This window comes from Nannobrachium achirus (assembly GCF_963921795.1).
Source record: "Nannobrachium achirus genome assembly, chromosome: 11".
NCBI lineage: Eukaryota > Metazoa > Chordata > Actinopteri > Myctophiformes > Myctophidae > Nannobrachium > Nannobrachium achirus.
In genome coordinates, this window is record NC_137820.1 from 64,296,274 (window position 1) to 64,322,718 (window position 26,445).

Sequence of the window (26,445 nt, forward strand, 5' to 3'; positions counted from 1 at the left end):
GACAGTATCCTGAGCTAACAAACACCCAGTGTTTGGACTTGAAACATGGTCACAGGTCGTATCAATACAGTATCCTGAGCTAAAATACACCTGGCGTTTGAACTTAAAATATGGTTAGAGGTTGTATCAATACATTGGATATGAGTTATGACTCATCTCCAGAAATGACAACTGTCCATTTCTGATGAGATATTTTAGACACTGCCTGGAGTTATTTTCAGAATATGGCATGTGGTCGTATACAGTATCTGGGAAAAGATTAACTCCATATTCTAGCAAGAATAAAGTGGTCCCATATCGGGGGTTCGATATGCTCCGAACATGAAATGTATTTCACTTGCTGTTCGGAGAGTATCCAATCTGGATATCAGCACATATATAGTTACAGGTCATATCAATACAATATATGGATTTAAGATACTTCTGGTGTTTGGACTTGAAATATGGATAGTGGTCATATATGTACAATATCTTGACATTGGATATGAGTTAAGAATCATTTCCAGAAATGACAGCTGTCCATTTCTGATGAGATATTTTAGACAGGGATTAGAGTTATTTTCCGAATATGGCATGTGGTCGTATACAGTATCCGGGATAAAGATTAACTCCATATTCTAGCAAGAATAAAGTGGTCCCATAATGGGGGTTCGATATGCTCCGAACATGAAATGTATTTCACTTGCTGTTCGGAGAGTATCCAATCCGGATATCATCATACATGACTTGTATCTGGTAATATTCGGGCAACGATATCTAGGGATTCTTGGTCTTTTTGCCCAGTGCAGGTGCAGACACAGTCACCCAGGTGCAGACGCAGTCACCCAGGTGCAGACACAGTCACCCAGGTGCAGACGCAGTCACCCAGGTGCAGACGCAGTCACCCAGGTGCAGACACAGTCACCCAGGTGCAGACGCAGTCACCCAGGTGCAGAAGCAGTCACCCAGGTGCATCGCTCATCGTCCAACACTGTTTTGGGCAGATCATCTACATTTACATCTATGATGTTGACGCGGCGGGAGCTGCTCTCTGGAACGGAACATTCCATCACCGTGTCCACACAGGACTTCCTGTTCAGCCCGACAGCGCGACCGTAGTGACAATCATCGTAAGGGACTTCTTTAGTGAGGTCACTGACTCCGATGACACTGCACCGCCCCGTGCCGAGGTCCCAGCTGACCTGCATGTTGCGCTCCTGGCATTTCCAAAACAGGGCGATGCCGATCAAAACTGTGTCCGTCTCTGGACACACCTCCAGCAGGACAAAGTCGTACGCGTAGTCCTGACGGTCCCAGACGGTGTCGCCGTGGAGCAGCACAGAGAGGAGGTGATCGACATCCAGTGCCATCTCCTCCACGCACAAGCTCCGTCCTCCATGCCAACCACCGGGGAGCAACTTCTGGCCCCTTCCCTTCAGATCTGTGGCGCGTAAAACACTACGTCTGACATCCCGTCCCGATGCTCCCGGCTGTGGGAGGTGGTAGTGCAGGCGTTTATAGGCCACGTAGTCATAGTGGACATGGACATCTGCCTCTTGAGCCCAGGATGAGGGCGAGGAGGACGAGGACAGGGTTGGTGAGGGTGAGGGTGAGGATGGGGAGGACGAGGCAGGGGACCCGGTGGATGGATGTCTGTCTTCAGCAGAGCCCTGAGGTAGCATGGAAGGAGAAGAGGGTTGACCTGATGGAGGATCCGCCCTCTTGGTGTAGAGCATCTGACATGGCTGGCCCCGCTCATCTGCTGGACACATGTAGATGGCACAGGCCACCAAACATCTGTTTGCATTCATCAAGATGACCTTGTCCTTTTTCAGCTGCAGGGCTGGCTGGAAGGGGAAGGGAGAGTACCCGTCAACTTCAAACCAGCCATGGAGCGCATAGCCGTGTTCCAGGCATCTGCCACCACTACCTGCAGTGGTGGAAAAAGTCAGCACATTTTGTACTTAAGTAAAGGTATCAATACTGCAATGTAGAAATACTCTGTTAGGCTGAAGCTACACCAAAGTACCTATGAGAGTGGAATCCCCATTTCGCCAACGCATTTCAGTAAGAATGGAGCGGTTTCATGCCAGTAGAGGATTTCTGCAAAAAACGCTCCATTCTCATTGAAACGCATTGGCGGAATGGGGAATCCACTCTCATAGGTACTTTGGGGTGGGTGCAGCCGTACAAGTAAACTTGTACAATCAATCAATCAATGCATACAGTGAAGTACAGTAGAGGCACGCCAGAATGTCATCAACAATATTAGCCAAAGAGATAGCCCGATTTCGTTTTTTTTTTGCATGTCATAACAGCTTCAAGTACCAAAAGTAAAAGTACAAAATATTTGAAAATAGCACAAGTACAAGCTCAAAACGCATAGCCTACCTCAAAGTTTTACCTAAGTACACTTAAGTTACTTTACACCACTGACTACTGTACCTGTGCGTGTGGTCGTGGCTGAGCAGTAGGAGCAGGGTTTGGCTGGAGGGTTGGGAGCAACGGTGACGAACCCGACACACCCTAAATTATCATCCAGGCTAATCATGAGCTGATCCTTGCTGGTGCTCGGTGCATAGAAGCCAAAGACGGCGATGTGGGAGTCGTCGTTGGGCCACTCGCACACAAGAAGACTCAGGATGTGGTCTTCATGTCGCAGTCCTTCATTATAAAAGAGCTCCACCTGTTGGTAGGGTTGGGACAATATGAACATTACATGTCACGATTATTGTGACCAAAGAAATTGCGATTTAGGATAGTATCGTGATAATCAAAATATCGCTGACATCCATTATTGCTCTGGGGGGGTTTATGATATCAAATCATCTATCAGATACTCTGTTATATCACAGCAGAGCTACACGGCCAAACTAAAATGCAGTATCATTCATAAATGTCTAAATGGTAGGCCTATTGACCATATTCACCTGGCGGCCATGTTTGAAATTTGCATTGAAACCGGGTGGCAACAAGGCAACTGGGGTGGCATTTCATTAACTTAATGGCAAGATGGCCGCCGTGTGAATTAGGTCAATGGTTCATCTAAAATGGTGTGGTTAATCCTGCACTTAAGTATAGCCTATAAAAGTGTTTTTTTTTCTTTTAAATCATGATAAACGATTTTAACAATTATCGTCCCATCCCTACCTGTTGGACCAGTTTGAGTTTATTGTGCAGGTTAAACTCCCACCAATACAGGTTGTAGAAGAGGCCTGAATCCGAATCCGATTCTGATTCAGATTCAAATGGGTGGTGTCCTGTGGAGGTGTAGGACAGAACGTATCGGCCGCTTTTGATGAAGCCCAGAAACATGTGTCCTGCTTCCAGAAGCCCTTCTTCACAGATGTCTTCCAAGGGGACGCTCACAAGAGGCGAGAGTTTACTGAAACTGCTTTGAGAAAACCTCCCTGAAACCTTCCCACGTGTGACAAGCTTGACGACATTGTCTTCTTCTTTATGCTTTCTTTGCGTTTTCGGCTTCTCCTTAGGTTTTGAACCGGGCGCCATGTTGCTAAGGTGAGCTTTTCTTTCTGCGGGTGGCTGAGAGACAACAGCTGAGATTATTTTCCTCTAAAAACCAACCAGCTGTTGCTGATTGATCCGTGTCTATTAGCCATGCGAATAAGACGGTCCGTCATGGGTCCTCCTCAACCTGGTTTAGAGCGCTGCCTCCCAATTTGCCCTTACGTTTACATAAACGTTCATTTTTTGAAGAATAGAGTGCTTACCTCAGGGTCACGGATGTTACATTATTGTACGGACAAGCAGTAGTACCCGTATCTTTCGTATTGTTTAATAAAAAGCATTTTAATCCGACCACGTTTTAGTTTTTCCTTGTCTCTCGGGTGGCGCTGTGGCGCACAAAAAAAAGCATCATTGGGGAGAACGAGGAAATACATAGAAATACAGGGAAAATTGGATTAAAAGGCTTTTTATTAAACAATACGGGAGATACGGGTATTTCTGCGGGCCCGTACAATATTGTGACATCCGTGACCCTTGTGAAAGCAATTTACTTTTGAAATATGAACGTTTATGCAGACGTAAGAGGCAAAAACAGGGACCAATGTTGAGGGAGAACCATAGACCTGAGTGACAGTTATGTTCAGGGGCGTCAAAGGGGGGGAAAAGTGGGACTGAGCTTCAGTCACTGAGGTGGAGGGGCCTTAATTATTTACTACTGAAAAATAGCAGATATAGATCTGCTTTTTTTGAAAAGTCGAGAAAATTTGTGCAAATCTTTGAATATATGTATTTTTTAAGCGAACATTTGTAACTCAAATGTTGCTTCTGGGGGGTCCCTGGAACTAAATATTTTGAAATGGAAAACAGGTTTTTTTAAAAACCTTAGAAGGATTTGAAATATTCAAATAGGCCTACTTGTACACACGCGTCAAGCGTCAAGCGTTGTGTGTGTGTGGCGTCAGTTCAGAAAAAGCTAAGGTATGGCAACATGACTGGTGTCTTGCACGCGCGCGAGGCATGATATATTTATTTTAAGAAGAAGTACATATCATTATATTTAATTATAATATTATATATATATATATATATATAATATTAATACTATTATAATTATACATATTTTATAGAATAAAAGTGTGGAGAATATAATTATAATACCTTGTTAAAGTGACCATGTTGTTAAACTTTGCATAGTTATTTTACTGTAATTTACCAACATACTAACCCGCACAGTAGACAAAGAGACATTCATGGATTCATATTTAGAACTAACTTTATCTTCCCCCGCTGGTATGGCAGCTGCATACCCCTGCCATACCCAATTGACGCCCCTGTGTATGTCCCCGCGGGCTTGCCGTACTTGATCAAGTTTACTATAACAATGATGGCGGCTGTCATTCTGTCATCTCAAACTTTACCAACAGAGAGAGAAGTGACAACTTTTCTTTTCGGGGCTGACATGGCGTTGACGACTTGACGTTTCGTGGGTTTTAGGATGACCGGCGCTCACCTGGCAAGTTGGCAACTTCCCCAACTTAACCGGACATCAGATGACAAAACAAACAACCGGTTTTATTCGCTAAAAGAGAACCAAAAAAACGGCATTCTAATAATGCCATCATCATCAACATCAACATCAGCCGGCGGTTAGGAGGGGAGACACCATAGATAAGAGTTAGCTTAGCGATGCTAGACATTGTTTTGTAAGTTGTGTTCGTTTAGAAAGCTATTTTTTTTGTGTCGTGGCCTTTAAAATCATGAAGTACTAATCATAGATAGATAGATAGATAGATACCTTTATTATCCCAAGGGGGAAATTCAGTCACCCAGATAGTCACACAGCAGTTAAGGTTACATACAGGACAGTAAGAAAAAGAAAAAGGACTAGAGAAAAAAGAAAAAAACTAACAAGAAAGAAGAATCAACAATACAGGAGAATCAACCATACAATCATCAATCATGTGGTGTTGGGACATTTAGATATAGATTCAGGGACAGTCAGGGCGATATTCATAAAGGAGAAAAGGATGTGTCGCTCTCTGCGCTACAGTGTGAGCCACTGCCTGCGGGCGGCCATGAGCAGGTTGGACGAGGTGAACGGGGAGGTGAACATGTGGTCGTCGGTCCGCTGCCTGGGCCACCTGTCCGGCCTCAACCTGGTGGTGGCGCTGTGCCTGGGGCTGTACGTGCGCTGGGAGAACACCCAGCGGGAGTCCGCCATCCTGCTCGTCTCCGTGCTGGCTCTGTTCGTCCTGGGCATCGCCAGCATACTCTACTACTACTTCAGGTATTGTTAGATGTTGTTGTTCTATAGTGGGGAAAAGTAGACAACTATTTTTTTTACTTGAAAGTATCAATATACTAGAAATACTGTTCCTACGAAACAGTGTGGGCTCGCATGTAACACCATGTATGGGCATAAAGATCTACCCTTTGGCTGCACCTCATTGGCTAAGGGCCCTGCCTTTGTACAGTCGGTACAAAGGCAGTGTCTTACATCATTTTGAGGAGAACTTGATAGATAAATAATGAAGATGACATACAGAACGTGTTCTCGCTTTCAGCGAGCCCACGGTTATGCAATGTAGAAATACTCCGTTTAGTAAAAGTCCGGAATTCAAAATGTACTTGAGTAAAAGTAAAATGTTGGCATCAAGGATCTCCTTTTAGTTGACCTTGTACCAGTGATTTGTTGCTGTCATGAAACTGTACTTTTTTCTATTGCAAACTGCTAGCCGCAAATTGCAACACTAGATTTGTCTATAATCGGATGAATCTAGGGTTGCAATACATCCCATAGGCAGCCAATGCATCAAAACGTTTTTTTTTGCTATCTGATTGTATTAAACGACGTCAAACTCATCAATATTGCGGCTCTATGGAAAGCTTGGAATTTACTCTTTCTATCTGCAAAGTGTTTGTTTCAGAAAAATCCACCGTAAACATGTTATGATTTATTTTCTGTCAAGAAATCCGAGCAGACATGGTTTATTTTCTAAGTGTTGAACTTCGGAAGCGCTCGTCTTCTATAACGCCACGTCCCGCTGCCTCCTGCATTATGTGTCATTTAGAACCAGGTGGTCATAGGACCGTTTTTCACAAGCGCTTCCAAACTCCAGCACTTGGAAAAAATTATCACCGTTTAATACAATCAGATAGCAAAAAAACCTTTTGATGCATTGGCTGCCTATGGGAGGTATTGCAACCCTAGATTCATCCGATTATAATCAAATCTAGTGTTGCAATTTGCGGCTAGCAAACTGCTAATAAACTCTTCAATCAATCAAACATTTACCAAAGTACCAAGAGCACAACATTTTTGAAAATGGAAGATCTATAAAAGCTCACGCTATCTTCTAAATATATTTATAATTATTGAAGTGCCTTGCTGTTGAACTGTGCTGTACAAATTGCTTCAGCATGGAGCGTGTGGGCCGAGGTCTGCTGCACCTGTGGATGGGCTTCCTGCTGGGCCTGCTGTGCTTCCTCAACACCCCGACGCTGCGGAGCGACGTGAAGGAACAGGCCACCTGCTACCTGCTGCTGGCCAGCCTGCTGCTCAGGTACATTTAAGAAGTACAATTATACAACTAGAAAAATATTGTTCCTTCGAAACAATTGTGGGCTCGCTTCAAGCCAGAAAACAATGGCTATAAAAGTACAAAATGTCAAGATCGCAGGCAGTGCTCTCTTTGACGTTACTGACGTCAAAGATTGGTCCATTTTGTTCCAAAAATGTGTTGTGCAAAAGTTGACCCGCTGGTGGCGCTATAACAGGCCAATGTAAGAAGGGTGGTATCTGTTCCTTGACCTATTGGGAATGTGCTTGCAAGATTTCACGCACATTGCAGGCTGTGTTCATGATTTGAGGTGTTTTTGGCTTTGGCCACTTTATCGCTGCTTGCAGCTATATTCATTATTATTATTATTTTTTTGTGTGTGTGCACTTCATAGGCATATTAGATAAAGGTCCTTAGATTGTGTGTAGAATGTTTCATGCAAATTGCAAAAAAAATCCTAACGGGTTTAAGCCTTTCACAAACTGCTCAAAATGATATAGCGCCCCCCTTTGGCCAATTGGGGTAAGATTGGTTTTAGTGATATTTGGACTAACACTCTACATCTTTGCCAAATGCCATGAACATGTTACTTTGCATGTATGATTTAGAGGCAGAAGAATAATTTGCATACAACTGCAATATTCATTGAATTTATTTAAAAAGGCATTTTTCAATTTTAAAGAAATCCGATCTGACAGATCTTTAGATATCGGTCCAAAGTTCACGTAAAAAAAAGTTTTGTGCACGTGGAGCGAAAATTCCAGAATAAAAGCGGGTTTACGCGTTTTACAAACTGCTCAAAATGGCGGAAAACCGAAGGGCGGAGCTTACTTAACAACGACACAGATGTCTTCCGCTCGAGTCAAAGCACGCGTGTAACAAGTTGCATGTCTTCAAACGAAACGAGTCATGACTTATGCCCGTTTGAAGTTTGAATTTTCAAACGCTTCGTATAGCGCCCCCCCTTTGGCCGATTGGAATAAAATTGGTTTCAGTGATACTTTGACTAACCCTCCACATCTTTGCCAAATGCCATGAACGTGTAACTTTGCATGTATGATTTAGAGGCCGAAGAATAATTTGCATAAAACCGCAATATTGATTGAATTATTAAAAAATTATATTTCACTTTAAAAGAAATCCGCCGAGACTAGTTTGACCGTATTGGTCCAAAGTTCATGTGAAAAAAGTTTTGTGCACTTGACGCGAAAATCCCAGGAGGAGATAGATTTTTACTGTTTTTCATATAATTCCGAATTGTGGGAGACCTAAAGGTCAGAGGTCAAAAGTTAGAGGGTAAAAGTTGTTCGGCATGAGGAGACGCATAAGTGTATACAGGTTTCATGGCTGTATGTATAACACAGCATGAGCTATACCTGTTCAAAGTTCGCACTTTCGAAGGCTTCCTGCAGCGCCACCATTTGGCCGATTGCTGTAAAAAGTAATAGCACACGTCGCCACAGTAAGCTGAACACATTGATGTTTTTATTTTCATTTTCTCACTAAGTATGTAGGAGTTGAAAGCGGACAAAGTTCCCGTCTACTGTTGACTGATAGATAAACTAGAAAATGTGCAATTTGGGAAATTGCGAGTGTGGTTGCCTGCCTTGCCCCGGCGCGAGTCGTGGGGATGCGCCGCCGGGACCCCGAGCAAAACGCGGGGGTCCGAGGGAGACGACGTCGGGACGGATAGCGCGGGGGGCGTGCGACGCGCGATTCGAAAAGGTGCCGGTCGGATCCTGCGTTCCTGAAGTAAGAATATGGTTTCTTGTTTTTAAGAAATAGGCTCCTCCCACGAGTTCCGCAAGGCGATTACGTTGTCGCGTCGCTCCCGAGATCGTTTGTGTTTCGTTTTGAGAGGGTCGTTCCCCCTGAAAAACGCGTTTTGGCACGAAACGGTTACGTTTAGTGCGTTTGTGGCGCCCCCTAAGGGTCGAAGTGGAAATGCTTTTGGGGATTTGTTGAATATCCCACCCGCGACTTGTGGTTAAAATTTTGTGTTGACTGGATGTTTTGTTTGTGATTTATGGCTGATTTTTGCGAAACGGGCCCCTCCCGCTAAATTTGGAAGCCTGTTACGGACGAACGGTATGGACTATCGAAATATCGCTTGAATATGTTTATCGCATGGGTCCATAGATCATGTGTACCGATTTTTGTGACATTTGGAGAAAATATGTAGGAAAAGGAGCAAAAAGTGTGTTTTGAAGAAAATTCAAAATGGCGGAAAATCTATCCTGACGCAAATGGGCGTGGCCTATATGAGGAGATGCGTCATGACCCAAGGAATCCAGGGAAAAAATAATTTTAATTTTCCGACCTACGGTTCAAGAGTTATAAGCCAAAACGTAAAGTGAGCTGTTATAGCGCCACCATGAGGCCGAGTGATGTATTTATAATTTGATTAATTCTTGCAATAATTATGAATCTCCTCTCCAAGTTTTGAAACTGTAGCTCCTATTGTTTGCGAGAGAAAAATAATCTAATGTGAGTTTTTGCAATTCCCATTATAAGTCAATGGGGAAAATTAATTCACTAATAAATTAATATCAATTAAACGATACAACTTTTCTCTTAGAAAAGTAATAGCACACTATTCCCGATCAAGCCGGTCGATTTGACATATGGCGCGAGTGTGTGGCGCAAAAACTGTGGGAGGAGATTCGCGCCGAAAAAAAGGTTACATTGAAAGAATAAAGTTTCCCTAGAACTATAGTGTGTTGCCCTGTTGGGCAACCACACTAATAATGACAATATCTAAAGTTTGCTCGCCTTACAGGCGAGCCCACAATAATGCTTAAGGGAAAACGCAAAAAAAGCCCTGAGGTGATTTCCATAGATTGTCTGTCTCGGCACAGCAGGTTTGAACTGGGAAAAACACAACACAATAATTTAATACCTTCATCATGTGTGTTTCCTCCAGCTCAAATCTGATGCTGAGCCAATCGGTTGCATGTCTTCATTCCGACATGTCTCCATTACGACATGTCTCCATTCCGACACTAACCCTATACCTAACCCTAATCCTAACCTCTATGGAAATGTTGCCACTCCGACAATAAGAAGTCAATGTCGGAGTGGCGAATGGAGAGCGCCCCCCGAGCCAATCAAATGAAGCTGAAAGGGCTTGCTTCCTAATGTTTTTCTAGAAACGGATGAGAAGGAAATGACACCAATGTAATTTTCTCTACCCTGCAATCCTTGCCAGACAGATTCATCGCACTCTGTGCGATGTCACACATTGTTTTCTGCTGTGTTGCTTTTTGGTGTTTAAGCTGTATAATTTTATAGAGGTATCTAAAGAGCACAAAGTACGTTTCTGAACTAGCTAGTAACGCAAGATTCCACCAAATCTTGTCTGGAAACCAAATCTTGTGATAGCTCCAAGACAGAAACGATCCCTGCCGCTGTTTAGATCCCTTAATAAAGTGATGTGCTGTGGACATCGAAAAGCAAGTGATTGTAAAAATACCTGTGATATGCCTTCTTTATATTCCTGAACTGATGATATGATAAAGATCTCAGTCGTCCATAAATAGTTTTTGTTCATGAGCTGATCCAGCCGGCTTCCATTCACTGCCATGCATTTCACCCTACTTTCGGTGTGAGTTTGCCACCGAGTGCGACAAATATGTCGTCTGGAATCAAGTGGTATTCATTAGTGTCTGTTCCTTCTCATCTTGTTTCTAGATGTTTTTCATGTCAAGGAGACCAAGATTTATATTATGAATTTATTTTTGGACCCTCATCTGGGTTTTGGCGGAAGTGACCTGATATTGAACTGATATTGAATGCGCATACAGAGTTTTACAGAAAGGTAGACGTCTCATTCGGCTCTGAGGCATATGCTGATTGCATGACTGAGGGATTCTGCATGCATCGTTGCAGCACTGAAATGGAAGTTGGTAGGCCAATTTTTCCAATCACTTGCTTTTCGATGTGCACAGTACATAATTAAATAATAACAGTAAATAATAATCGTTTCTGTCTCCGAAGTATTGCGAGATTTGGTTCACAGTCAGGAAACGGTGGATAGTCTTGCGATACTTGACACAGTGCACACATCGAAAATCAATTCAGCAGAAAAAGAACTGTGACATGGCTAATTTTCCTGAGCTGAGTATGTTATAAAGGTCTCAATTGTTCAGAAATAGTGTTTATTCATGAGCTGCTCCCAGGCTGCTCCACAGGCTTCCACTGGCTCCAGTGCAATCTGCCGAACTTCCGGCTGCAGTTTGGCACCCATGGTGCGACGAATCTGCCGGTTGGAATTGCGAGATAACGAAAGGGGCGTGTCTTTACCTCCGATTTACCTTGCCTCTAGGCAGGAATGCACATACAAAGTTAAGTTTTGTACCAAATCTGTAGGAGCCTGTACTGGCCTTTCGACCTGGCGGAGACGATGAAGCAGCAGAAAAGGGCAATGTTGCCTCCCTGGTGAAGGGCCAAGAACAAGGTGAAATGGTGACCTTAACTTCACGTTCTTGTTTTCCTTGACCGCAATAAGGACGCTGTGGGCCCTGCTGGAGCGGATGTGCGGGTGCACCAGGCAGCGGCCGGCCTTCCTCACCGGGGAGGAGCTCCTGGAGCTGGTGGGCTTGGCGGTGGCCAGCTCGGCCACGCTGCCCTCCCACCAGGCCCTGAGCGTGGCGGTGCTGGCGGTGGCCCTGGCCACCGTCATGGTGTCCCTGCGCACCAAGGCCCTGCTGGCCCTGCCGGGCCTGGCCTGCTTCGCCGTGGTCACCGGCGTGCTGTTCTTCCCCTCCCTGGAGGAGCCCCCGGCCACCACCAACCCCTTCGCCCTGGCCTGCTTCTTCAGCCAGCTCATCTGTGAGCCGCTGCTGGACGTCTACTTCAGCGGCCTGTCTGTGACCGAGCGCTGGCAGCCCTTCCTGGTGAGTGTGATTAGATTTCGTTTTAGTCATAGTCTTTAGAATAAAATCTGATTTAGTTTTAGTCATAATTTAGTCTCCTGAAAAGTTTTAGTCTAATTTTAGTCGACTAAATATCATGAAATTTTAGTTGACTAAATCTACAGTTGATTTAGTCAACTAAAATGTATTTTGGCAGGCCTTGATGGCATCGTAATGACTGATTTTACACTTGGTTGCGTGCTGAAAATAGCCAACAACGCGTTGTGAGCTTGTAGATCTGCTATTTTCAGCAAGCAACACCTGAGAGCAACCAAACATAAAATGACTCTCTTCTTCACTAGTCCCTCCCTAACATTTTAGTCTAGTTTTTAATTTGTTGACGAAATGGTCAATATATTTAGTCTTAGTTTTAGTCATCACAGCTTAGTAAAATGTGTGTCGACTGCGTTTTTTTCACTGACGAAAACTAAATAAAAACAAAATAAAATATTTTGTTTTTATTTAGTTTGCGTCAGTGAAAAAAACGCAGTCGACACACATTTTTCTGCATAGTTTTAGTCGACGAAATCAACACTGGATATGAACATTTCATGTCACGATTATTGTGACCGAAGAAATTGAGATTTACAATATTATCACAATAATCGAAATATCCCCAACCTCCATTATACTGTGGCGGAATATTTGCCAAAATATAGCAGATCTACAAGCTCACAACGCGTTGGTGTTGTGCCGCGTTGTGAGCTTGTAGATGGGCTATTTTTTGGCAAAGAGATTTGGTAGAGCGTGAAAAAAAAAAACTATCAAGTACATTATTTCCAGATCAGTTTAACCAATTATAGAGGGTTTAAATGGTACCAGATGGGCAGCTCGGCAAATAAAAGGTGACTTGAGGTGACCCAGTGCATGACGGAGGATAATTTCACGATTCATTTAAATCTCCACAATACTACCAGTAAGACTCCCTAATCGGGAGATAAGCAACCGCCATGTCGCATACACAAACTTTAGAAGGCAATCGTAGCGAATCAGGAGAGAATATGGGAAATGGAACAGATCCATGTTGATGACATGACTTTAGAGATACTGTGTACCGCTTTGTGTGATTTTCAGCCAAAATCTGTAGGAGCAGTGTCCAAAAATGTGTTTTGCAAAAATCGGGAGAACTAAAAGATTGAGAACCACTGTATTAGAGCAGTGTTTTTCTGAATCCAAGTATCCCCTCTTTACGTGACTACAACGTTTTGCTTAGAAAATATTGACATCAGAAGTCACTGTACTGATGTTCAATATGTTAAAAAATAAACAGCATAATGGCAAATAAGTTTTACTTTCTGTTTGTTTAACACTACAGATGAATTGTGCGGCTACACGCAAAGTCTGTCAATGTTTTCTCATTAATCATACTGTAACTGTACTGTTATATAATTGTCCCCCCAGGAATCCTAACTGTACTGTTATATAATTGTCCCCCCAGGAATCCGCGGAGAAAAGGTTCTGATTCTGCGGAATTCTGCAAAGAACAATTATTGATTCCGCGGACATTAAAAAACAACCTAAAATGACCAGCTTTCAAGCAAAAAAAATTATGTAGTCATAATAATCAAGTAAAACCCTCATGAAATGGCTACAATTAATTGCAATTAGTTGTTAGATTGAATATTTGAATAATCGTTTTTGAGAATAAAATCGAATTCTTTTTTTTTTAAATTGTTATTGTTTTTAAATTAATAATTACTTTTTTTTTGTACTTTTGGAAAGACTATTGTCATCCAAACCATTCCCATAGTTACTACATTTTATAGGATGATCTAGTATGGGTGTAATATTTATTCTCTTCTGCATTAGTATTGTCATTGCCAGGACCATAGAGGCATAGAGGAACTATAGGTCAGGAGACAGTTTCTGTCAGGAATGTGGGACCATCCAGCATCCCAGTCACACTACTCCCCCAGGGCCCTGTGAAGCAAAGTCCTGTGAGGTGTCCACTGGCAAGACCATCTACAAATTGTTTTATTATAGTAAAATAACTACTCCCGCCCCTCTGCCGGCAGTGTTATTCCGCGGATGGCAGGAAAATCCGCGAATGGCCCCGAATTCCGCGGATGGCCAAGAAATCCGCGATAATTTCCTTGATTGCGGAATCGCGAATTCCTGGGGGGACTAATGTAATACTGGTAAAGTTCATAGTCAGTAATTTCTTTGTATATTGAAGTCATTTGTCATTTCTACCCTGTGCAATTTTTGTTTACAAAGCCTAAAGGGCAAGATTTATTTGTTGATAGCATGTTCAAAGCAAAATACACAATGAAATCATGATTCACAATTCTCTGTGTGACTGAATGGTGGTTTAATGTGATGATGGTAACAACCCTAGGTGTGGCGAGGCTTGTGGCGCAGGCTCTCTCTGCTGCCTCTACTGGTGGTGGAGCTGACCTTCCTTATCCTGGCCAGCTTTAAGGTAGTATTTTATGACTAAAACTACAATTTATTATGACCTTGGTGGGCGGATGAGGGAAATGACAGGTCCAATACAATATGATGTACATGTACTGTATGATTGCTGAAAATGAAAATAAAGACTCCTTGATTATTTTTCTGTTACACGAAATCACGAAATCATAACTGCTTCCTGCTATATTTTGATAGTACTTTATCTTTCTATATAGTGTTTGGTAACAGCCAGTGGTGTGATATTGATTTTAGAAGTGTGGGTCCTCTAAATTCATGACGTCTTGCGCGCACGCTGGTTTTTTATTGTTAATTAGTGTGTGCATATGAGGCGCGCGCGCGTGCAGCAAAATAAGTGTGGGCCACGCGAGCCCATGGCATCTCACCCCTGGTAACAGCTAACAAAATGTAATTGAAACACCATACACTTGAAGCTATAAATGGGTTTAGTAAAAAAGCTGAAGTGACAGGGAGTCCCCTGTTACTAAACAAGCACTCTATAAAGTAACAAAGTCATGATGTCACTCGCTCATCCCCCGGTTCACGTAAGTAATTTCTCTATGAGTCATCTTAAAATCCTTGTGCATTGTGGTCCAAAAATAAACAAACGGTCTCCGCGATATTGTCGGGGAGATGTCTCTGTATGGTTTATGATAGTCATATTTGATACAGTCTGTTTCTAGCGAAAATGTAACTAATTTGGCGACAGTAACATTAGCGTTTTCTCACCATCAGTTGATTCTTCATATCCATGTGAGTCAAACCGCAGAGATAATTTGTTTGTTTGGAGCACAGTTCTTATATGATGCAATATGAAAAAAGTCTATGGGAATTCAGAATGGGGGGAAAAAAACGTGAACCAGCTGTGTTAATGACGTCAAACTTTGTTACTCTATCCACCTGTCACGTCGCAGATGGAAACGTGAGCTTGTAAATCACACTCGGCTGCGGCGCCGGAAGCTCGGTACAGCGTCTGCGCAATGCGCTATGGGGCGTTGGAAACTCGTGGATAGAACCACTTAAAATTGCCACTTTTCCCTTTGCAGCTGACAGACCTGGAGCAGTGGTACGTGATGATCCCAGGCCTGGTGCTGTGCGGGCTGTTCTGGTTGATCTGCCACCTGGTGTTTGTCATCACGGTGTGGGGCTTCCACACCAAGCTCAGTGAGTGCCAGAGGGTTTGCTCCAGCCAGAGGGCCGGGCTCAGCGGCCTGGACAAGGTCATGGCGTCCAAGGGCATGAGACACTTCTGCCTCATCTCTGAACGCCTGCTGCTCTTCACCCTGGTGGCCACTGGCATCCTCGCCGGGCTCTCCTGGCAGGTAGGTTTCATTTTGTTGTCACTGCATTAAAGGAGACATTCATACCAAACATGACCCCCATCCTAAATGTGCCTTTTTTCATACATCTTCCTACCTGGTTTGGTGGATTTCTCTCAGAGCTTAGGCGATATTCTCGCGTATCGTTGACTTCATGGTGTCACTATAACAGGGCTTTTCACGTTCTTGGATTCTTTGGAAAACAACATATACTGTTGGTCACACCATTTTGCAAACTCACACAAATTGCAACAAAAGTACTGTCATGTGATCAAGATGTATGTCACATTTGAGTAATAGAACAACAAAGTTTGACGTCATTTACCCATCCTACCTGGTAGTTTTTTTCCCCCCCATTCTGAATTCCCATAGACTTTTTGTCATATCGCGTCATATAAGAACTGTGTTCCAAACATAAACAAATGATCTAAACGGTTTGACTCAATTGATGGTGAGAAAACACTAATGTTACTGTCTCCGAATTAGTAACATTTTCACCAGAAACGGACTGTATCAAATATTAGTGACTCACTATCATAAACAATACAGAGCCACCTCCCCGACAATATCACGCAGACCGTTTGTTTATTTTTGGACCACAATGCTTATATGAGACAATTTTAAGATGAGCGAGCCAAGTCATGACTTTGTTACTCTATCCTACCTTATCATATAAATTATGATTACTATCACAATCTAAAGCTTTAACCTTTTTACCAAAAACACTTTCACCAACAATCATTTTATATTAACAAAAAAAAACTAAAATAAGCTAAATTGAAGCGTTCATTTTCATGCATATATCTGTTTGGTAGACGCTTCCCTCTGCATGTCTTGGTCGCTGCATTTCTTTAAAACATTGCACAGACTGAACCGTTGTTGGACTGACCCATGTGTCAACATGTCTATTGCTCTTGCAGTCGTCCAACAGCTTGTTTGTCAGTGTGTTCCTGCTGGTCCTGCCCCTGGAGTCTCTGTTCCACGGCCTCTTCTATGAGCTGGGCAACAGCCTGGGAGGAACCTGTGTGGGCTACGCCATCGTCATACCCACCAACTACTGCAGGTAACCCTCCTAGAACAGGTGTCTTCAGCAGGGGGTTGAACCCCTAGGAGCTCCACAGTGGCCTAGGCCAGACGAATCTGGATATTTCATACTGTATCCCAGATTTTCAGATATCCACATAGAAAAATATCTATGTCGACACGACAAAGATATCAAGGTCTAAAATAATGTGAGTCCCCAGACCTCCACTAGGGGGACAAGCCCACACACAGTAAAGTCTCCAGAGACAGCTGTGTTCCATGCCTACACAGATCCAGTGAATTGGATGTTTCAATATCTTCACTATTTATCCAGTTTCACGGCCAAAATATCCAGCTTCGTGTGGCTGCAAGCCCCAATCGCACAAAGAAATGTCTAGCTTCAGAAATATCCAGATTCGTGTAGGCTGCACCAGAGTTATTAAAGGAGGGCTGCCAAATGTTTGTGTCATAGGAACAAATTATTCTCCCCAAGATTTAAATATCTGAAAATACACATTGCCACTAATTTAAAAAAAAAATAAAAACAAGTGGAAAATGGAAAACAAAAACTAAAATTGCAGATCTAAATATAGTGAGCTAACTTTGAAAGCTTCTTCAAGTTGCAGGGAAGGCGAGTACATTTGATGCGTCCTCGAGAACGGTGCGCTGCAATGTGAAGCTATCGTTCCATAAACAAGGAAGTGGTGAAGCTTCTGCTTACATAAAAATGACAAGGATTGGATTGGTCGGTCAGTCAGTTGTGATGTCACTATTAACTGTTCTGCCGCCGTTGACAGTCCTCACCGTCATTGAAAGGGTTAATACCATGGCGCCGTTGACGGTGAGGACTGTGAATCTTACTGTATATACAGTAAAGATATTATTACTTACTTAATGTCGCTCCGGTCCCGCTCGCATCGGTAATGTCGGCGATTTGTTTACAACGCACGTTGGGCGTGCACGCGAAGTGAAGCTCCTCAATGTTAAGTCAATGGAGAGGCCCATAAAGAAACTTCATTTAAACAAAATAGCCATTTTGAGACATTTTGCAGCAGATCTAAATGTAAACAAGGCACAAGGCAGGGCGCAGCCATCTTTCCTCTTCTTGTCCCACACTGTCATGTGACTAGATGACGTAATCGTTGCCGTCAAGTGATAATCCAAAAAAACAAAAACAACCCCCTTCCAGCCCTTCAAAATAATAGCGGCGGCCTATGGAGGAAACCGCGTGGCACCGAGGCACCAAGCAACCTTCAGATTAAGAGGCACTAATTGTGTTAAGATACCAAGGATGCGCCAGTGATGTTAATGTTATACGATGAATACAGACAATGTCAGCACACACTGCTTTGGTTGTGTATTGTTGTTCTGTTGTCATTACAACTCAAGATAAAGTCAGAGACACAGTCAAACTTTATTATTCACTCTAAACTCTGACAAGTGAGTCTTCGTCTGTGACATGACATTCTATAATCTCCCAAAGCCCCATAGTCAACAGCGCCCCTGGGAGGCACATGAATACCATTACAGTTGAATGAAGTGTACTTGGGCATGGGAGAATCTTGGCCAATGTGAATACTGGTCTGTGGGGACCAGGCAACCGTTTTCAGGAACAGTTCGAATCAATCGGACTGCAGTGTGAATCCGCCCTAAGTTACAGTGACGTCTCTCTGTGTGTGTGTCTCAGCCCTGACGGCCAGCCCACCCTGCTGCCTCCAGAGCAGGTGCAGCAGCTGAACCAGCGCTCCACAGGCATGCTGAACAACGTGCAGCGCTTCTTCTCCCACCACCTGATCCAGACGTTCGGCTGTGACTACTCCAGCAGCGGCGTGGCCCTGGAGGCCCTGCAAACCAAGCTGAGAGCCTTCCTGGAGCTCCGCACGGCTGACGGGCCCCGTCACGACACCTACCTGGTCTTCTACAGCGGACACACGCACCGCTCCGGGGAGTGGGCCTTGGCAGGTGAGACCTGGAATACTTAACTCATTGACTGCTCTATCACCAGTTTCCTGAGTTATTCCCGTTGTCTGACGCCGCCACGCTCGAGTTTCCAGAGTTTTTATTTTTATATATATTCTTTTAATAGTTTTTTTTTTGGAAAAATATCTTTTGACTTCCTTTTATCTACTAGGCATGATCACGATCGTGAGATTGCATGTTTGACCCCCATACCAAACCCATCTTTTCAAACATGGCAGCCATGTTTGTTTACATTTGAAGAAAACATAATGACTGCTATCTCATGAATGCTTGAATGTATTTCTAAGCGGATTTTTTTTGTTTGAAACGGCATGCGCACACATGGTGCATGATCTGTGCACTATGGATTACATGGCAGTAGGGGTGTGCGATATGACGATAATTATCGTCTCGGCGATACAGCTTTGCCACGATAGGCCATTTCAGAATATCGTTTCTCTCGTGATACAAACAGTCATTTAGAAAAGGCTCTGGAATCTGGATATACAGCGAGTGCACGTTCCATGAGTCGCAGCTCGATTGCTTAATTTATACTTCTATAGTACGGTGGTGTAATTCGCCAAAAAGAACAGATCTACAAGCTATAACGTGTCGCGGCTCAACGTGTCGTATAGCTTGGGGATCTGTCCCCTGCTTTCACGGCCCCTCCCCCGGGCAGCACGCAGACAGGCTACAGAGTGTCTACAGCACTGACTGAGTTGTGTGCAGGAGCTGAGGAGCACCGAGCAGCACGGCACACTGGCCCACGATTTAGTTTCACTTTCACGGGACTTTGTAAAGCAGGGATGCAGCTTGGCCTGCATTCTTTGGAGCATATTTTTCATAATGGATGCATTAAACTAACAGGACGCAAACTACTGTACTTATCCGTCCTGCTATCGCTATCAGCCATCTCACTGCTTGCAAAGCTGTGCTGGAGTCTCCACTCTGGCAGTATTGATGAGATGATTTAGATCACCTTGTAAATCCATGCTTCTGTTTTTATTAACTACAAACAAGTAGCTTTTTGCTGCGATTTGTAAAGTGCTTTGTTTGTTATGTTTTCACCATTGATGCATGCGTGTGTCGTCGCGTCTCGCGGTGAAATCGTAGCGTCTATTTTGCGTCTATTACATAATTGGCTTAGTTATAAAACCATGCCATTATTGTTAGTAGAAAAGCTAAAAGCTAGGATGATAATGAGTGAGTAATTCTCTAAAAAGAAAGCTTGTATCATAACAAACCTCCTGACTTTGGTTGGTCATAAGGTAATTTGTTTTCCCTGAAGTTTCAATGGTAAGGCATGGGTTGTTGTCAACCTGTGGGTCGAGACCCCCAGAGAGGTCCCGCCAAATTGTTTTGAAAATAGCCGATCTACAAGCTCACAACACTCAAAAAAACATTTTAAGGGAACCCATAAAACATTTCTGGGACCCATTTGAATGACCTGAACCATCATCACACCAACTAGTAAATATTTTGAGGTAAAAAATGATAATTGTTTAATCAAAAATCTGAATGTTATCATTAAAAAATCATAGATTAGGCTATCTATCTTTCTATCTGCAGCATAAAAATGAATAGATTATCTATAGAATATCTGTGTGGGTCTAATAATCATAATAAACCTAAAAACTCGCATAAAACAGTATCGTGATAATATCGTGTATCGTGATACTGCATGAAGCATATCGTGATAATGCTTTTTGCCAGTATCGCCCACCCCTACATGGCAGTCTATGGAGACTGGGGGCAGTTCAGCCTGAACATCTCCATTTTTAAAGGTGTTAAAAATGTGGGAGCGTGTCGCTATTTCTACAAGTCATCTTTTCGACAACCAAACCTAACCCTAACCTCCGTGGGGTGAGTAGCGATACCTGCCAACGCTGATGTCGAAATGATGTGCGTTCGAAAAAGCAAGATTTCCCCAAAACTTCTTCTAAATCCTAATGGTTTTCAGAAAAAATTATGTTTCAATATCAGTGGTTCTATATCAAGGACCCCCTAGAATTATATGTATTTATACCGTGGACCTCCATCTCAATATTTTGTTCCAGGGACCAAGTGAAAGAAAGATTTGCGTTACAAATGTTTGCTTAAAAAATGTATACAGGTACATTCAAAGATTTGCACAAATTGATTGTCAAAAATGGCAGATCTACAAGCTCGCGGCACGGCACCAGAACAGACCATGATTTTCGTTGATCTTTTTTATGATTTGTTTTTGGGCTTTTATACCTTTATTGATAGGACAGTAGACTAACAGGAAATGTGCAGATAGATCATGGGGAGTGACACGTAGCAAAGGTCGCCGTCAGGCATCAAAGCCAAGATTGATTGATTCAGTGACGTCAATACGTGCGCATCACGCGTCTCTGACGCATTCACGTTGCCTAGAGACGCATTCACGTCAGTGTCCTTGGGTCCCACGGACGCATTGCCTCCATTGGAGTCCACGTTAAAATTATTTACCACGTCGCGAAAAAAAGAATATTTTAAAAAGTCCACAGACGCCACCATTGTTCATGGGTGAAGGCATGCTACTTTACCCTACGTTAACACAAATGAAATCCGCGTAGAAAGTCTTAAAACAGACGATAGAACTAACAACGATGGTCACAGAATTCAATGGGTGCCTTAGTTTTAGCGTAGCACCGGGCCGCTCTCTGACCATAGTGGCACAGCGTGTTAGGTGATACACCAAGAAGGGTTCCCCCACCGAACGTGGGTTTGGCTTGTCGAGCCTGTTATCGGGTAAGCGTCATGTCATGGGCTGCTATAGCGGCCGGGAGGTACAATGCGTCATCGATAGTTGTGTGCTTTGGAAGTGCATGCGTGCCGCGGAACAACGGTGGAACGCAAAAAAGTTTGGTTACCTTTTTGAAAAGACAAGGGGAGAGCTAAATACAATGGGCTATATGCAGCACGGTTGTTACATCATGCTCGGGAGGGAACACTTCGACAATGCAGACGGAGCCAGGCACTTGTCCACAGTGCATCACATAAGACCCAAGTGCAATCAATAACTTTGCACGTCTGCGACTAGCTCTGGTCCATAGCGTTAGTGGAGTTCTCCTCCACTCAACGCTATGGACCAGAGCTAGTCTGAGACGAGTTGAAACAACTCCAACGCGGGCTGTTGAAGCAGCGCGACAACCGCTCTCTTCCACCCAAAGTATGTGGTGCTTGAAAATATGAATGATTCCATCGATAATAATCCGTTTGGGACACTCAAAATCACTGCCATAGAGTTATAATGTATCGCTCTGTGCGAATGAATCCGTAGCGTTGCCAGCGCGAGTTCTTCTCAGTCTACCGAAAATAGCAGATGTACAAGATCACAACGCGGTGCAGACACGGTTTGAGCTTGTTGATTGGGTATTTTTTTGTTGCGTGACACCGTCGTACTATGCATTATAAATGACACTGTTAAAGAGACGGTACACATTTAGTTTCTTCAAATATTTTCCAAAAATAAAAAGGTTGACTTGCCTTCTGTTAAAGATACTGTATTTGAAGGCCCTGGTCAAATGTATTTAATGGAAAAAATAGATATGCATTTACTGTAAAAAAAAAAAAAAAAAAAAAAAGGAGAGACATGGAAATGTTAGCCCATAGTTTATAGTATAGTTTTACAGTAGGCTATTATTATTAATTCATGAATAGTACTGTAATTATATATATATATATATATATATATAATATTAGTGTCTCATCATGTCTTTCCACAAAATAACAGAAAAAAGCTCAATAGTGGATTAGTGGGCTCGATAAAAGCCCGGCTCGATAAGCAACATCGATAAGGTGCTCATTATCAATAAAAATTAACGAGCTCCATCCCTAGTGCTTCTTCATCTCAAGGTACTATCATAGTTTAATTGTTTCATTCGTTTGTGTATGTATTTTGTAAGATAAACAATGTAAATAACCATATAATAACCAATTCAAGTTAAATGCTGCACTTTGTCAAAAATTACATGACGCGTTGAATTTTTGTGGGACCCATAAAATATCCCTGGGACTCATCCGAAAGACCCTTCTTGGGTCCCGGGACTCATTACATTAAAAACCTATTAACATCACTGTTGATTGAAGACTTTATTAGAGGTTTGCATAGGAAAAGGTACAGTTTCATGACGGTACAGTTCACTGGTACAAGGTCTACTAAAAAAAGATCCTAGAAAAGCTTATTTCCACAGGAAACCATTTAAGTATCTCGTATAACATTGAATGACAGACGAATAGAACACCGTACTATGCAGTAGTTATAGTCGGTAAAAAAAAGAGAGAACAAAAAAAAACAGTAAGTCTATACAAACAGTAAGTATATACAAAGAAGGGGCAGGGGAGGGTAGGGCTGGGCTAGGTTTGTTTTACCAGTTGCGAACGGCTGCTGCCTGTAAGTGGTTTTTCAGGTTGATTTTAAAGGATGCTAGTGTTCCACACTCCTTTAAGACCTTCGGTAGGGCATTCCACATTTTTGTGGTATAGCAGAAGAACGAGTTTGACCCTTTGTTTGAGTTGACTCTGGGTTGAACGTGGTCTGTGGCGCTGCCTCTGGTGTTGTAATTGTGGACATCCTTAACGTTTATAAAGTATTTTGACAGGTACATGGGTATCTTAGTGGTGTAGTGTATCTTGTACACCAGGCCCATTGCAAGTTGCCTGTACTTTGTGATCTACTCTGAGCCACCCACTCTTAAGAGGGCGATAGCAAGAGGGCAGGACAGACCCGTACTTCCCGTTTCTGCGTGACGTAGGTGGATTCCATTTTAGGTGGCGGAAGCATGTTTGGAGTCTATGCATTTACAATGAGAGAGCTAACGGGAACACAGCTTCTGAACTATTATTTTTGCTCCATGGTCACTGAACTAAATATTGGACCTGATCTTCACAAGCCACGTAATATTAACAACATTATCATACTAAAGTGGCTTTTTTCAGCTGCACAAAAAAGGAGAAAATCAACTTTATTATCGCCCTTTATCTGTCCCAGCAAAACACTCTCACCAGTAAACTCTAGCCCCAGTAAACACACTCTCGCAGGATCTATCGCACCAGTAAACACGCTCTCGCGGGATCTATCCACGAGTTTCCAACGCCCCATAGTGCATTGCGCAGACGTCTGTACCGAGCTTCCGGCGCCGATTTACAAGCTCACAACGGGTTGCATCTGCGACGCGACGTGAGCATGTCTGCTGTTAAACCCGGAAGTTTGGTCCGATAGTCTCCAGTAAACTCCCGCGGAAACTTGTGGATAGCACCAGTAAACATTACGAGAGTTCGAGAGATTTGCCGTCAGAGCCGGCGCCCACTTAGGATCCTTTTTTTAGGATGTCGCACTCTTGTGGATCTTCATTAATAAAAATCTTTGATAAAAGCCTATGAGGTATCGGGGCATTGGAGTGGGCCACTAAAACATCTCCAGTTCATTTCCTCATAGACTTTAACGAAAATAATTATAAAAAATTATGCTAATCCTAGATCCAAGCCATCCAAGATGTCAGTGAATCATGACCATGAAACCCTTGTTTCTGTGAAAAGAAAAAAATGAAAGGTTTTATGGTCATAATTCACTGAGATCCTGGATGGCTTGGTTCTAGGCTTAACATAATAACATCATAATAATATTATAAATATAATAAGTGTTATAAATATTTTTGTAAAAGTCTATGGGGAAAATGAATGGGAGATTTTTTTTGTGACATCAGTAAACCACTTCCGCTGTGATGCTCTAAATGCGCCTGGACCGGGCGGCCGATTTCCGTTGATCTTTGTGTGTGTCTGCAGGGGTTAAAGTTCTCAGTCCTGGCTGGGGACTGATTTCAGTCTCGAGGATTACATGGGGTTTATTTCTGAGATCAGTGCAGATCTGCAAAAACATAAGAATAATGGGGAGGTGTAGCGATGGCTGCGGTGTGAATGACAGTCGTCAAAATGCTAGTCTAGTGATCTCCAAACTAAAAAGCAGTTATAATTTCAAGATATGAGTATTTGAATTGGCCAGAATAGCAATAGAATACAACAAAACTTCAGAAGATACTTCTATAAAATGAAGCATGGATTGGCACACACGCAGTTCAGAACTTCAGAAGGGAAACACCTCAATTATTGGTGTGCGCTGCGCGTGCCATGTTTCTAACATCACATATTGGGACATGGTCTGAAAATAACTTTCAGTCTTGGGATTTCTTTTGGCTTTAACCCCTGTGTGTGTGTGTGTGTGTGTGTGTGTGTGTGCGTGCGTGCGCCACTAGGAGGAGACACCCTCCGCCTGGACCAGATCCTGACCTGGTGGAGGGAGAAGAACGGCGCCTCGTGCTCGCGCCTCATCCTGGTGCTGGACTGCGACAACTCGGCGCCGTGGGTCGCGGCGGTCCGCCGGGCCGAGGGCGTCTACGCGGCAGTGCAAGCTGCCGAGCTGCGGGCCTCGTCGTCCTCCCGGGACGTGGAGGACGCGCCGCCGCAGCTGGGCGACTTCACCGCGCAGTGGGTGGAGTTCAACTGCGACGGCGGGGCCCGCGGCGACATCCGCTGGTCGGAGCGCGGCCGGGCGGTGCGGGCGCTCTACGGGGTCTCCCGCCACTGGAGCGACTACACGCTGCACCTGCCCACGGGCAGCCACGTCACGGCGCACTGGCGGACCCACTTCCCCCGGGTCACCTACCCCGTGGTGCAGCTGGCGTTGTGGTGCGGTGGCCTCAACCTGCTGTGGGCCTGCGGTGTCTGCCTGCGCTGCCTGCGCAGGGTCAAGCTCAACTGGTTCCCGCCGGGCGTACTGGACACCGGCCAGGGCTTCAAGCTCGTCAGGTCCTGAGGAGGAGATCCTTTTTGCACACGTACAAGGTTCTTTTGCTTTATGTCAGGGTTCCCCAATTAGTTTTCCTCAAGGGCCAAATCATGCCGAGGGCCACAACATTGCAGGGGGAGACGGTGGCGTTCCCGCTACTCCAGTGACAGTTCAGATATCGTTGTTGTCGGGTGAAAATCATGTATGTCCAAAACCGTTCGTTTTGCATTTATCATTTTAAAAATGATTTAAACTAGTGAAAACAGCCGATCTACAAGCACACAACGCCTCCGCGAGGCGTTGTGTGCTTGTAGATCAGCTGTTTTCACAACTTTTGTGTGACGGCCTTGTTTGATGAAGCAGAGCTTTACTTTGCGAAAGAACATACACATTTTGAGATACGGGTTTTCCATCCGACAACGACGACATCTAGTGTCGTTGCTGCTCTTATACCACCATTATTACTGGGGTTGGTGGGGGGCCAGACAGTAGCTCCCCACGGGCCGCAAATGGCCCGCGGGCCGCCTATTGGGGAACCCTGCTTTATGTAATGAAATGATCTGTGTATTCTTCCAACGGCTCACGAATATTTTGTCAGTCAGTTTTTTTTATATTGATGTACAGACATGAATTGGCAAATTCTAGGAAGAATGGACATAAGGTGTCTTTAAGGGGAGCACACACTGGACGCGGGCGTCGCGGTATCGACGCACGTGAAATGCTGCGCGGTAACACCAACTGGATGCGGCGCGCTGCCACCACAGCACATCCGTTTCCCCCGGTGGGGAGAACCATGGGAGAACATGTTCACTGCGCGGCAACGCTGGAAAAATAGAACAGCGGTGTATCGGCGAGGCGGCAGACCCGCGGCTGTGCGCGTCTGACGCCGCCGGTGTGGGTTAGTTCTTTGAAAATAATGGGGCTGTATGTTTTGACGCGGCGCGTTCGGTGTGTCACCCTTTAGTGAGGTGTTTAGCCACCTCCAGCTGCCAGAACAGTGTCACAAATGTGCCTTGTCATTG

At 43.9% G+C, this 26,445-nt stretch overlaps 2 protein-coding genes across 2 annotated transcripts; one reads left to right on the forward strand and one right to left on the reverse strand.

The window, feature by feature from the left end:
• Positions 1 to 920: 920 nt before the first annotated feature.
• On the reverse strand, positions 921 to 3,489 carry LOC308294538 (DDB1- and CUL4-associated factor 15-like; the record flags this gene model as incomplete). Its single annotated transcript, XM_080737270.1, has 3 exons — positions 921 to 1,909; positions 2,425 to 2,665; positions 3,130 to 3,489. The coding sequence occupies 3 exons, from the start codon at positions 3,487 to 3,489 to the stop codon at positions 921 to 923; spliced, it is 1,590 nt and encodes a 529-aa protein (XP_080593396.1).
• A 1,985-nt stretch (positions 3,490 to 5,474) lies between these two features.
• tmem168b (transmembrane protein 168b) lies at positions 5,475 to 25,450 on the forward strand (the record flags this gene model as incomplete). Its single annotated transcript, XM_080736371.1, has 8 exons — positions 5,475 to 5,734; positions 6,867 to 7,010; positions 11,515 to 11,902; positions 14,259 to 14,342; positions 15,379 to 15,654; positions 16,572 to 16,714; positions 18,362 to 18,636; positions 24,891 to 25,450. 8 exons carry the CDS (start codon positions 5,475 to 5,477, stop codon positions 25,448 to 25,450), a joined length of 2,130 nt encoding a protein of 709 aa, XP_080592497.1.
• Between the last annotated feature and the right edge of the window lie 995 nt (positions 25,451 to 26,445).